At 38.8% G+C, this 15374-nt stretch overlaps 1 protein-coding gene across 1 annotated transcript; it reads left to right on the top strand.

Moving 5' to 3' along the window:
- Positions 1–2545: 2545 nt before the first annotated feature.
- Positions 2546–4090, top strand: LOC110930927 (anthocyanidin 3-O-glucosyltransferase 2). The gene has a single exon (XM_022174315.2). The coding sequence runs from the start codon at positions 2551–2553 to the stop codon at positions 4000–4002; it is 1452 nt and encodes a 483-aa protein (XP_022030007.1). The 5' UTR covers positions 2546–2550; the 3' UTR covers positions 4003–4090.
- Positions 4091–15374: the final 11284 nt, after the last annotated feature.

Here is a 15374-nt window from a genome sequence, read left to right as displayed (position 1 = left end):
CGGACCACCCCCACTCCCCTTAACGGACTAAAAATGAATTTTACACCACACAGTCGGAATCCGGATGCACCAAACCCCCTTGCTTTCTCCTTCAATCAGCGTAAGCACCGCGATCACCAACTTCAATCGGCCCGTTGACGCTCAAATATGGTTATATGGTATTATGTGCTTGATATTGATAGAAAGGCATTGTATGCTATCACTATGTGATAAAACAATAAAACCTACTGATGTCATAGTATTGAGTAATTGTGTTTGAAACTTGATTTACTTGAACAACATTCAGTTTATTGTGTGATACCGTTATTATAGTTGAATCTCTACTTACACAGTGACGGAACTAGAACTTTTTAACTGGGGGTCATAATGGAGAGGATATATACATTTGTTGAATCTATGAGTTTCACCAAAGTCAGTTTGTAACTTGATCCATATTGTTGAGATCACAGGATTTATGCTAAACTCAAAACGGGTTAAGATTTAAACTAGCTTATGGTCTAAAACTCGCTACAAGAAAACGAAAACAAAGTTGCTCCAAAAGGACTCCAATATTTTCACTTACACAAGTGCTAGAATGACCCTTTTACCCTTGATTTATTTGCTCTTTTTACCCCTAACCGGCTGACCCGAATTGAACGCACGACCTACGACTCGCGGGACCCGTAAACAAATCGAATAACCCAACAATCCATTTTTGACATCACCCAAAATGGCCAGTTTTATAACCACATCCATTTGCTAGGTAATTGGACAAACATGTTTTTGTGCATTCTGCTTTAATATGTCGGTGTTTTTATTTTTGTCGGAAAATGGTCGAAATTTACGACCAAATTTTCTTCTTAGGAGAGTCCTACAAAAAATGGCAATTTCTAGTAGTGTACCGATCATGCAATATCTTTTATTTAACTTATTACTAATGCATTATGGTGATCTGGTTTTCATTATAGTAACTTACTATACTGTCCCAAAGGATCGGAAGGGAGAAGCGATTTGCCAAATGATCGGACTATGTGTTTCTAAGATATGGTGTTTAGTTTTTAGAGCTATGTACGAAAATAGCCATTGACCAATATCATTTTCCAAAATAGCCAGCTCATACCTCATTGGAACAGGGCATCAGCTCTCTTATGCGTCCTTCTTTCTTAAATGGACACGTGTATGGATTCAGCCAAATTTATGTAAAACATGTGGGACCCTACTATTTAAATTATATCTTGGAAAGGAACATGAGGACCCACCATCTACCACCCCACCCTAGCCCCTACACCCCCAAATCCCAACCTCTAGATCCTGACGTGCATAATTATCAGAATAGGATACTGATGACCATGAAAGCTTCTGGATCAAGCACTTGTATTTGCATGCACAGAACTTATGATTTGTAGTACAGAATTCACGATTTCTTTGGCTGAAAACCTGGCTTCACTAGCAACCTACACTAATGGAAAAAAGTTTAGATGTGAAAACGATCCACATATCTCCACCCCAAAATCCCAACCGCCGCCATGGTTGCCGGAGACGGAGCTGTAGGCGTCTGCAACTCGCCGGAGATGGAGCTGGAGGCGTCTGCAACTTGCCGGAGATGGAGCCGGAGATGACTGCAACTTTCAGACGCATCCCGGTACTTTCAGACGCATCCCGACACTTCCAGACGCATCCCGGTACGAGACACGGACGCATGGGATGAGTCACGGACGCATGGGATGAGTCGGCAACGCATGGAATGAGTCACGGACGCATGGGATGATGGGATGAGTCACAGACGCATGGGATGAGTCAGGGACGCATGGGATGATGGGATGCGTTACGGACGCATGGGATGATAGGATGAGACACGTGTCACTTCGGCATTGGCGGACGCATGAATGAGCCCTACAGACGCAAAAGGTGTCTCGTAATCGGTGAGGCGCTTCTTTAAAGACGCACGAGATCCCCATTTTCGTAAGTCGACAATATTCCTGTCCATTTTCGTAAATTTCTCAAGTTTTATATTTGTTTTGTCGGTTTAAATGGTGGTATGCTCATTTTGTTTTGGTGAGAATGATTTTTTGATTAATTTTAATCGGACTTTGTTTTGGTGCGATCTGCATTTCTGTTAATAGCAACCATGTTCAGCGATCGCCACTACCGCCTCAGCTAACGGCACACTGAATCCTGATTGTCATGAAGTTCTTTATATGATCGGAGCTTGATCTAATCTTGCGGTTGAGAACTCAAATTAGGCGGATACACTATGGCCATTGCGGTTGAGCTTTGTGTAATTAGGAGAGAGGTGTCTGAAAAAGATGAAGAAGAAAGCAGAAATTGTAAACGGTGGATGTACAGAAGGTTTGAGGACATCCGGAGCTACAAAGGACACGTGGGTAGAGTAGGGAAACGTAAAAGGACACTGCGTGGAGACGACTCTGCGTGTAACATGTTACTGATCATATCTTAAGGGCCAGCAATGCAATGACATCAGCTGAATTGGTACAATCTATAACCTATATCACATAAATTCACAAGACAAAACATCAAACAAACCAAACTCATGAACCAAAACAAAAAAAAATGTCAAATACAGCAGAGCTTGTGTTCATCCCAGCCCCTGGCCTTGGTCACATCATGTCAACCATCGAGGTCGCAAAGTTATTCGTGAACCGCGATCAACGTTTTTCCATAACCGTCCTTGTTATTAAGCCTCCTAGCTCGACTTCTGGCTCGGCTATCACCGCCTACTTTGAGTCATTAGCTAAAACCGCTATTAATCGCGTATCGTTTGTAGAACTCCCTCAAGAGGACGCCCCGCCTGTGCATGACTTCAAGTCTTTTGTGACTTCTTTAAATGAATACATTAAAAGTCATTGTAAATATGTTAGAAACGTTGTGGCTGAGTTGCTGAGTCAACCGGGTTCGGGTCGGCTCGCTGGGTTTGTGGTGGACATGTTTTGTACATGCATGGTAGATGTGGCTAATGAGTTTAATGTTCCTACTAATGTTTTCTTCACTTGTAGTGCTGCTTTTTTAGGATATGAGTTGTTTATGCAAACGCTCAATGATGATGAGAAGCAAGACGTTGTTGAGCTCAGCAACGCGGATACCGAGGTGTCGGTTCCGAGTTTTGTCAAACCGGTGCCGACTAAAGTCTTTTGGGATGTGCTCCGGACTAAAGACGGGCTCGAGTTTGCTATGTCGGGAGCGCGGAAACTTAGAGAGGTTAATGCAATTATGGTTAATACATTCTTGGAACTCGAAACACATGCTGTCGAGTCGTTGTCTGGTGACATCAGTGTCCCAACGGTTTACCCAGTGGGACCCATACTCAACCTAGAGGGTTCTTCTAGAAAACCGTCGGATGATGATGTCATCAGATGGTTGGACAGTCAACCACCTTCTTCGGTTGTCTTATTGTGTTTTGGGAGCATGGGTAGTTTTGATGAGGTCCAAGTGAAAGAGATTGCACGTGCTTTAGAGCAGAGTGGCCACCGGTTCGTGTGGTCCCTACGTCGACCGGCATCTAACGAAACAACAAAAGTCCCTAGTGATTACGAGGATCCGGGAGCGGTATTGCCAGAGGGATTTTTGGAGCGAACGGATGGAGTCGGGAAAGTTATCGGGTGGGCCCCACAAGTGGCGTTGTTGGCTCACGGTGCGGTTGGAGGGTTCGTGTCGCACTGCGGGTGGAACTCGTTGTTGGAGAGTGTGTGGTTTGGTGTGCCAGTGGCAACATGGCCGGTGTACGCTGAGCAGCAGATGAATGCGTTTGAAATGGTGGTGGAGTTGGGACTATCGGTCGAGATAAAGTGCGATTATATAAGGGATTTGTTTGATCCTAAAGCTAAGACCCCCATCGTTAGTGCTGAGGATATAGAAAATGGGATACGACGGGTGATGGAGGATAAAGAGGTTCGAAGAAAAGCGAAAGAGATGAGTGAGAAGAGTCGGGCAGCCGTGGCCAAGGGCGGTTCGTCGTATACGGCTGTTGGCAATCTTATTCAGGACTTTATAAGTAACATTTCCTAAATACCTATTGCATGAATAAAGATGTTATTTTGTAAACTTTTAGTTATGAAGAAATTGAAGGGTTCTTTAGTTTATTTAAAAGAGGTTATATGGACTCAACATTTCTATTCTCTTTTAACGGACTAAAAATGTTTTTTTTACCGAAACCTTCGTCTTCTCCAACCACACAGTCGGAATCCGGATGAACCAAACTCCTGCGATCACCAACTTCAATCGGCCCGTTGACGCTCAAATATGGTTATATGGTATTATCTGCTTGATATTGATAGAAAGGCATTGTATGCTATCACTATGTGATAAAACAATAAAACATTCTAATGTCATAGTATTGAGTAATTGTGTTTGAAACTTGATTTACTTGAACAACATTCAGTGTGTTATATGATGATAAGTAGAAAATGTTACTTCATTTGGAATTTCTCAATGTAAACTAACTTTATTTCAACATGATTTTAATCATTGGGTTTTGTAAATATGTTTTGATACTTTTAAGAGATAACTTTGTAAGATCATCCACAACTTAGAAGAGTCCACAAACCATCGGTCCGCAAACAAGGACTTGGGGGCTAGACCAAGCAAAGGTTCTTGGTTTCGGACCATCGTCAAATCACCTCATTGTGGGTGCTCTGAAAGGCTTAAAACTTAAACAACTTCCCGATCTTTATTAAAATTTCTAAAACTATTACTATCTTTTTTACCAGCTAACTAACACACTATCTAAACCGACCTCTAAATCTACAGTTAAGTCCATCGTTGAACTTTAATCACAATCTCATAGAGACACTTTTTCTTCACACCTTGACTTCGTTGGGCTACAAGCCATTTGGTATTATCTACTTCACATATTTTTTAATCTAACATTTTGTTTGAGTCATATTTTGGGAATGGGTTAGGGTGGGTCTAAATTGGGTGGCGGTTTTCAAACTCCAAAGGAAATCTTTAAAGGGCTTGATAAGTTTGCTATTGCTCAAGAAAGAGCTAGATGAAGATTTATTTCTCATGTTAAAAAGTTATAATTACGAGTGAAAAAAAGGCTCTTGTGATAGATAATTTACAAAGGCACCTTAGAGCATCTCGAGCGGTAGTCAAAGCCCATACTCCAGAGTGTCCAGTCTGTATGTCACATCATTTCAAACCACCACCATTCTACACCCCACTTTTACTCACAACAATTAACCAATCCAAACTTTCAAATCACACCCCACTTTTTACACTATATATATATATATATATATATATATATATATATATATATATATATATATATATATAGGTAAATGATCCTGTACAAAGTCCTACTTTTGTAAGAAGTGTGAGAAATAATTTGTGGATGACAAGTGTCCTTTATCTTAATTAATTCAAAAGGGTACATTAGTAATTTACCTTTCTTATCAATTAATTGTGTGTAACGGTTTTGGAGTTAATTTAGGAGATACATATCTTTTGGTTTATACATGATCTCCTATATACTATCGTAATTCTCATTATAAAATCGACGCCATTATTTAATTGATGAACGTAAGGATTTTGATCACTGCAATTCTGGTGTTTTAATATTTTTTGGATTCCAGATAAAACACTATGACTTGAATCATGGCGTGGTGTTTTATCTGGAGACATTGTTCATGGCGTGGTGTTTTAAACATCTGGAGACAAAACACCACGCCATGAACAATGTCTCCAGATGTTTAAAACACCACGCCATGAACAATGTCTACAGATAAAACACCACATCATGAACAATGTCTCCAGATAAAACACCACGCCATGAACAATGTCTCCAGATGTTTAAAATACCACGCCATGAACAGTGTATCCAGATAAAACACCACGCCATGAGCAGTGTCTCCAGATAAAACACCACGCCATGACCAGTGTCTCCAGATAAAACACCACGCCATGAACATTGTCTCCAGATAAAACACCACGCCATGAACAATGTCTCCAGATAAAACACCACACCATGAACAATGTCTCCAGATAAAACACCACGCCATGAACAATGTCTCCAGATAAAACAACACGCCATGAACAATGTCTCCAGATAAAACACCACGTCATGAATCTGATTCCAGTTATTCTAAACGTAAAACACCACGCATTGAATCTTATATAAAACAAAGAGGCTTCCGATTTAGATCTTGGTCATTAATTCTGATATTTAAGGAAAAAGGAGTGAATGTAGGTGTTTTTGGTTGTGTAGAATACGGTTACCATATTTGAAACATTGAAAAAGACATTATTGCCCTTCAATTTTACATAAGGTCCCTCTAATTAAAACACAATTTACATTTTTATACCCTATTGATCTCAACCATTAGATCAAATATCCAATGGTTTAAAACACTTCTTACCCTTCTCACATTTTAAACACTTTTTACCATATCCCTACCCTATATATATATATATATATATATATATATATATATGTAGGACAAAGATCCGTTAGAACCACCATTTATTGCGAGAACCGCGAGAACCAATGTGAACACAACCAAAAAATACCTAAAAATAGCTAAAAAAACACACAATTTTTTTAATATTTTCTATAAAAAAATCGCTACTTTTAGTAGCAAAAAAAATATTTTTAAATTTTTTTTTTGCTACTAAAAGTAACGATTTTAACTTAAAAAATATTTAAAAAAAATTGTGTGTTTTTTTATTTTTTTAGATTTTTTTAGGTTTTTTGGGGGTTTAGTTTTTAGCATTTTAGCTTGGGGTGGGGGGTGGGGGGTTAGGTTTTTTTAGCTATTTTAGATTGTGTTCACATTGGTTCTCGCAATAAAGGTGGTTCTCGCATGAACCTTACCCTATATATATATACATACATATATATATAGGGTCAGGATCCATTAAAAAGTGGATTTTGCCTAAGTAGTCTAAGAAGGATTGTGATGATAATATGTGACACTCATAATAAGTAAGAATGAATGGTATTTTCGTCCTTATAAATAGGAGTAAAAATTACATGTGGCAGCCTTTTTGTTTTTTAAAAATACAACAAAAAAATCTAGTATAAAAAAATTTAGCACAAAAAAGCTAGTACAAAAAAATATAGCACAAAAAATGTAGTACAAGAAAATATAGTACAAAAAAATCTAGTAAATAGCTCAAAAAAATCCAGTGCAAAAAAATATAGCACAAAAAAATTCAGCAAAAAATATAGTACAAAAAAATCCAGCACAAAAAATTGAGAAAAAAAAATTTAAGACATAAAAATTCAGCACAAAAAAATTAGCACAAAAATATAGTACAAAAATCCAGCACAAAAAAATGTTATACAACATAGAAATACATTGCATTTTAGTGGGGTTTTTTAGTCTTCATATTTTATATAGCAATATGGTACTCAAATTAAAGATAAAAAAATGCTCGATTTTACGGTGAAATTTTATGAAAAATAATTTCGTATAAAAAAGTTATGAACGTTTAAAAAACAGGGGTGGAATATGCATGTGCCTTGCATGTGGAGAGAGAAATTCCATAAATATGATTTTCTCAAGATACCCTTGCACTCCTTTCTCCTACACTTTTATCTTAACCATTGATTTAAAAAATGAATGGTTAAGATTCTTTCTCATCCTATTTAGGCAAAATAAACTTTTTATTTGATCTTACCCCTATATGTATAGGACAAAGATCCGTTAGGAACCACCCTTTATTGCGAGAACCGCGAGAACCAATGTGAACACAACCAAAAATGCCTAAAAATAGCTAAAAAAACACACAAAAAATATTTTTTAATATTTTTTATAAGCAAACTCGCTAGTAGCCAATTTTTTTTTTTTTAATTTAAAAAAAAAAAATTGGCTACTAAAAGTAGCCATTTTAACATAAAAAATATTAAAAAAAAAAATTTAGATTTTTTTAGGTTTTTTGGGGTTTAGTTTTTAGCATTTTAGCTTTTTTTGGGGGGGGGGGGGGTTAGGTTTTTGGGGGGTGGGGGAGGGGGTTTAGGTTTTTGGGGAGGTGGGGGGGTTAGGTTTTTTTTTTTTTTTTTTTTTTGGGGGGGGGGGGAGGTGGGGTGTCACACCCCAACCGATGGCGGAATCATCGGGGCCCGGCACTGAGCTAAACAAATTGTCCAGAAATTTCCATAACAATCGTCATTACTATTCAATTTAAATAATACGTCCCATACCGTATCTCAAACAGTAAACAAATTATTACAGACAAAATCCAGGCAGATGTTTCTGTTCCGACAACTCAGATTTTAAATACAGCAATTGTTTATCTGCTTCTAGAGACCCATAATTTGACCACTACAGACAACTATTTGTTGGGCTCTAGAGCTTTATTCTAGCCTCGCTTTCCTAGCAGATAAGCATCTTAAACACCTGTCACATACGTTAAAATAAAGTCAATACATGAAATGTAAAGGTGAGCATACAAGTTTGATAATAGCATATAGAGATCGAAATAGTTTACGCATAACCTGCACGTACACAGAGGAAAACGATGCATGTTAATTATCGACACGGATCTATCGATACAAATGACTGCGGGTTGACTGCCCGAGGCAGTTCGTAATACATGATCACCACTGTAATCCATGCAAATAATTGTCCTTAACAACCCCCGCATGAGCGGGTGCTGAGTCCAAACTATAGTACTATCGTCGTTAAGACAGGTAGACAGCATTCCATGTGTAAACATAACAAACAAGCATTAATTAAGTAACGTATAACATGCGGTAACGGTTAGCGTTTAAAAGTATTGAGTAGTGTGTTCGATGTGATTTCGTATATGTAACGTATGTAACACCCAAAAGTGCATAAAGCAAAAAGGGATCGAGTATACTCACAGCGGTTGATGGATTGAAGGGAGCGCTTGAGAGTAAGGTTACCCTGAACAGTTCGATAGTATAACGATAAGCAATGCGTAGAACGGAAACAAGTGTTGGAGGATCGGACAGCTGGTCGATCGGACGGTAGTCCGATCGGACGGCTGACCGTTCGGTTGACAGTCCGTTCGGACAGTTGTCCGGTCGGACGGGAGTCCGATCGGATGGCTGTTCGAGTGGATTGTTTCTTCCTTTGAGTAGGATGTGTTTGTGTATGATGGTTGACTTTTGAAGTTTTCGTTGTAGCATTTGAAAACCTTGAAGTATCTTTACCTTTCAGGTCGGTCGATCGGACGGTTGTTCGATCGGCCGGCAACCCGATCGGCTAGGTACTTCATCAAAACAAGTTCTCAGCAGGGTGTCACCTGGTCGGACGACTGTTCGATTGGGTGGCACTCCTAGTGCGTCGAACATGTGAAAAATCAATTAAGTGTTGAAGTCAAGTATCTCATGATCCGAAGAGTAATTCAATTGGACGGTAGTACGATCGGTTAGCCGTTCGTTCAATACCCAACTTCAAACAAGTTGATTAAGTGTGGGACCATGTGCTAGCCGATCGGCTGACTGTCCGATCGGCTGGCTATCCGTTCGGACAGCAGTCCGATCGGTCATCACCCTGACTTGGTCGGCCTGTTCGTCTAACACTTGGTTGTTTTGATTGTTTGTCATTTTATCGAATGTAACACCACGTAAAAACGTGTCCAATTATACATAGACACGTGTCCTAAACTCCGGTTATGCGAAAGATTGAGTTTAAGGGACTAAAGTTGACAACAAGTGAAAATATGCAAACGAAAGGACTAAAGGTGTCAATATGCCAAACTTGGGCCTCTGAATGACCACACGTGAAAGAAATATTCTTAAATGGGTGATTGATTGGGTATGCGAAGCCGTTTGTGAAAATAATCGGAAGATTATAAATTACATGGGTTAAAAGTGTCAATATGTCAATTCTGACCTCTGAGTGGCCTTTTAACAAAACCAAGGCTTCGTAATATTCAAATATACTCCCGAGAATGTGTGATAAAAATTTCACGTGATTCCGAGATCGTTATGCATGTTTTCTAAACTTTGGGCTAAAAGCGTCAGCTTGACGAAACTTGCATTATTGAAGGAATTTAACGAACCGGAACCTAACGAGGTTTGTTTGTCCATCCTTGGGCCCCAAGAAAGTAATTACAAGGGCCTTGATTGTCAAAAATGGAGTTAAAAAGGATTATAATCGAGCAGGGACTGAAATTGCCAACTTTTAAAACTTGTTGGGCTGGTAACATGGGTGGTCGCGTAGCGCGACCATCGGACCATTTGTCGTCGCGCTACGCGACGGTCTTCAGTTAACAGCAAAGGTTTGCCAGGTGCGGGTTTGGCCTGTTACACCGCCTTACTTCGTTTATAACGACCTAGGGAGCTGTAAGTCGGTTCAATTGAGTAGCTAGGACACCTGGGGTGATCCCAGGGCCTCCTAAAACACCTGGAAGCAATCAAGATCCATAGAAATCCCTATATAAGAGCACCTCCTCTTGTGTTCTTGACTCACACTTGCAACATTTCATTGTGGGACTTAATCTGGAGCTTCCAGCAGTAAGGAGAAGACTTTCAAGTGTAGAAAAGATTGCTAGGACCATTAGTAAGCCTCTAATTACTTGTTTAGTTATTTAATTTAGCTTATTTGCTTAAAAGTCAAACTTAGTGCTTAATCAGTTTGACTTTCTTTTTATTTACATGTGGCTTAACCACTGATCAAATTGAAAGTGGTTATGAAACCACATTAGTATAGGTGATTAACCCCTAAAAGGGTGTCTCCTAATTATCTCGTTTGACTGGTTAATTGTCGGGTCAAAGTAGTTTGACAAAAAGTCAAACTGGACAGAAATGACAAAAATGATTCTAATTAATAAACCAGAGGTTCTAAATTATATTATAACATTCTAATGACTTGGTAATGATTATATAAACATGTTTTATCAGTCCTAATCCGACAATTAATCATCTAAGGGCAGATTATAACCGAAAGTCGCAAAAGCTTGACTTTTGCTATGACTTTCAGTTCTGACCCATTCAAGCTTAATTCTTCCATGTTTTAAGCTTCCATTAGGACCACTTTACATTGTAGTATAACCCTCTGGAGTTATATTGCATGGTGCCTAATCGTTTGTAATTTATGCTCTTGGTCGTAATTATGCTCATTAATGCCTAAAACGCCCTTTTTGCATAAAATCGAGATTTTTAGCAATGTGAATGAACTAAAACCTTTGCTACTGATATTTAGTCATGTCCCGAAAATTTGACATCAGTTTGGGGTCTAGAATGGGAGTTATGCTCAATAGCGTAATTAAGGGACTTCTTAGTAATTAGAAAGCGTAATTAGCATAAGGCCCATCTAAACCCGATTTTTATTACCAAACTTTTTACCTACTGATGTTAAATAATATTTTGGGATTTTTAAATATTTTTATTTATTTTTAAGCTGAACTTAACATAGGATTATAGTCTAGTTTCGGTAATTACCAATTTTACCCTTTTCATGCATAAAATGAGTTTTACATAACTTTTTGAAACCAAACTTTTTGCTACTGATCCTAAATGATAAATGTATTATTTTGAACCCTATAAACTGACCAAAATATCAGATTTCCTATCTTTACCATATTAGCCCTTTAAATCGCATATTTAGCGTTTTTAGCACCTAGTATGGGTCAAAACTATATTTATCATATAAAACTCATAACCTACTGATGTTTTAAACTAATTTACATAATATTACAGTAAGCTAATGTTTTGAACTCAGAAACTTATTTTTAACCCCTAAAAGCCTATGTAAAATTACCAAAATGCCCCTACGGTGCATAATTGGTTATAAAAGGTATATTTTCCATATATTAAGTATCCTACTGATGTAACTTAATAAAATACATGTCTTTACTAATCTAATCAGACCTGGAACTCAGTTTTATAAATAAATTCTTTTATGAGCATCAAAATTGCCAAAATGCCCTTATAGGATTTATTTTGGTTTAAATTGCTTTTTGGGCATAAATGTTGGTATACTACTGATATATTGACATATTATGAGCATAATAATGATTACCTGTGTATAGTTTGTCCGGTTACCCGTTACGCATTTACGCGTTCGGATCGGTTTACGTGACTAGTTTACGTAAAATAGTCGAAACGGGCTTAACCTAGTTATTAAAACCTCATTTTCCAGAATGTATTTAGTTTACCCATATTATACAAGTATCCAAGCTTGTCGGGTCTAAATCACATTCTATCCCGGTCTCCGTTTAATCTACCGGTTAGGTCCGTAAGGTTTCTTTCTAGCTAGTTGGTCTAAGTCTCCGACTTAAGTAAAGACCCATTAGCATCCTAATAGATAATTAAACCTTCTATACAGATTTATAGCTTCCGGTAAAAAGTATCTTTCAAGAATCTTAGGAATTTACTGCTACATCAGGTAAATACTTTTAACTTATTTTCCCTATACGGGCTTGGGATACGGTATATTAATACCGCTTGGTCGGGTATGGGATTATTATGTCGGATTGTGATTTAATAAATCCGCATAACCCGTTTTAATCTGTATTGTTTGATAACATAAACATTTGGGGGTTAACGACCGTGTCCTGGATATCCTTGGCTCATTTAAGTTATTAATGGCCACGACTATGCACGGGGTGCAGGCATGCACCCGACAGATGCAAATGCTAAATATTAATTTACCCACAAGTTGGGGATAACTCCTTTGTGGGTTCTATAAATGGTGAGTCAGTTAATCATGTCCGGCTTACAAACCGGCCCCACATGTATGACAAGCATGTAAAACTGTATACAAGATTTTAATAAGATTGTCCCAAGTTATAAAAGATTTGTGCCTTGTGCATCTAAACCAATTTTCTTAAATGTTTTCAAAACGAGTCAGTTAAATTGTATTTACCAGTGTATACTGACGTATTTTCCTAAAGATTGATTTGACAGGTACTTATCGAAATAGGCTGGAGCTATAGGGTGTTGTAGAGGATCTTGCAAATCCCATAGATACCCTGAGTCTGTAGTTTTTGTTTCTTTGTACTTTATGATCCACCTGTGGATCTTATTACATTCCAGTCTGTATTTTCTTGTATTCGAACATCGACAGACAGTATGGTTTGTAATAGTTTATTTACCCAGCCTTCCGCTGTGCTATATTATTGTGTGTGTTGACAATGATGATATCAACTACGTCACGATACTCCCCACCGGTAATACGTGGAATATTGGGGTGTGACATCGAAGTATTTTGACAACGAGTCAAACAACAGAAGTCGCGTCGTTACTTAGTTCCCCTAATCAGACAGGAATCACCCAAATCTGATTAGTGAACGGTTCGGGACAATGTTTCATGTTTAACCCGAAATCGGTGAACCTCGTGGATAGATTCCGGATCTTGAGTCACACAACCACCGAAATGGTTAGTAAGTCGGCACAAGCTCCGTTTCTATCGGTTTTGGAGGTATTGAGTGTAAAAGAGTTGAAAGAAAGTTGGAAAACCATCTTTCAACCCCTTTTTACCGTGAATATGTTTAGATCCGTGAAGGATCTTTGTTTGTTTATGTGGAAATAGGTTAGATCCAAGTTATTCTTGGTGGATTGAGGCCAAAACATGAAGTTCTTCAAGAACCCATGATGACATCATCCTAGAACACTTGAATCTTGATGATTTCACGGTTAAAAGTTAAGATTTGAAAGATAGAAAGGTGTAGGAGTGTGTGTAGATCAAGAAAGTACAAGATTTAGGACGAAATCTTACCGGAATCGAGAGAAATCTGAGAAAAAGTGAGCTAAGCGTGCTGGTCAGACAGAGGTTTCCAAAAGTAGAAAGTTTGACAATGACAGGGGTATTTATAGGATGCCAAAAGGGGTAAAGGCTGGCCGATCGGCCAGGCAGCTCGATTGGACAGCCTGTCCGATCAGACAGCAGTCCGATCAGCTGCCTGATTCGAGTGTTCGGCGTGATGATTTTTGATATTTCGATTTCGATTGCGGCTGATGAGAATACGATAGAGTTTCCTAATCAAATTACTTTTAATCCCAACTACTATATTAACATACAATCATCCTTCGTTTGTATTCGGTTTGCGGTTGCGATTTGATTGCGATTAAGTTTTGATTGCGATTCGACTGATTACCACACATAACATAAATAAACACGCACAAGTAACACATAAGGCACACACACGTATAACAGTAACCCAAAATGCGTATATTCGAGTTTGCGAGCGCGATGATGATTAGATTAGTTCGATTTGCGTTTAATTAATTTTATCACATTGTTACTTCCTATTATTCACAGTCGTAAAGCGGTTCGCATTGAGAAATATACTTCGATTACTTCGATCGTAATTAATTACTCCACATAATACAACTAACGTAAAAACATAAAATAGACTAACTATAGTCAAAGAAGTCAAAACAGTAATTGAGCAAGGAGTGACAGATCGCAATTAGCGATATTTCTTCCTTTGACTTCAATCTTGACTTTGACTTTGACTTTAATCTTGACTTTGACTTTGACTTTCGAAAACACGGGGTGTTACAGCCTCCCCTTGTTTAGGGAATTTCGTCCCGAAATTAGGTCGAAGCCGTATCAAACAACTGCGGGTACTTCGCCTTCATATCACTTTCGAGTTCTCAAGTGAACTTTGCGCCTCGTTTTCCTTCCCATCGGACTTTCACGATAGGAATGCACGAGCGTCTGAGCTGCTTGGTTTGGCGATCCATGATTTCAACAGGCTTTTCCACGAAGTGCAGTGTTTCGTTTATTTGGAGATCATCGAGCGGAACAATTAAATCATGCTCATCCAGGCACTTTCGGAGGTTTGACACATGGAAAGTCGGGTGGACGTTACTAAGTTCCTCCGGTAGTTCGAGTCTGTAGGCGACTTTTCCGATCCTTTCCAGAATCTCAAAGGGTCCAACATATCGAGGCGCTAGTTTCCCTTTCTTGCCGAATCTGACCACACCCTTCCAAGGTGATACCTTTAGGAGTACGTAGTCGCTAACGTCAAATTCAAAGGGCTTGCGTCTTCTATCGGCATAACTTTTCTGTCTACTCCGAGCTTTCAAAAAGTTGTCTCGAATTTGGAGGACTTTGTCAGTCGTTTCTTGCAATAGCTTAGGACCGGTTAATTGCGAGTGACCGGTCTCGTGCCACACAATAGGCGATCGACATCTTCTTCCATTTAAAGCCTCGAATGGTGCCATTTGGATGCTGGTATAATAACTGTTGTTATACGAGAATTCGACTAACGGCAGGTATTTGTCCCAATTACCACCGAAGTCTATGACACACGAACGGAGCATATCTTCAAGAGTACGAATCGTTCTCTCAGTCTGGCCGTCGGTTTGAGGATGGAATGCGGTGCTCAGGTTAAGCGTAGTACCAAGAGCAGCTTGAAACGTTTCCCACAATCGCGAGGTAAACCGAGCATCACGGTCAGAGATGATGTCACGAGGCGTCCCATGATTACAAATGATCACGTCGGTGTAGATT

This window comes from Helianthus annuus, chromosome 3 (genome assembly GCF_002127325.2).
Source record: "Helianthus annuus cultivar XRQ/B chromosome 3, HanXRQr2.0-SUNRISE, whole genome shotgun sequence".
NCBI lineage: Eukaryota > Viridiplantae > Streptophyta > Magnoliopsida > Asterales > Asteraceae > Helianthus > Helianthus annuus.
This window is presented reverse-complemented; position numbering and strand designations above follow the sequence as displayed.

Excerpts from the sequence above, each read along its gene's own strand:
- LOC110930927 (XM_022174315.2), top strand. The coding sequence starts at position 2,551 with ATGTCAAATACAGCAGAGCTTGTGTTCATCCCAGCCCCTGGCCTTGGT.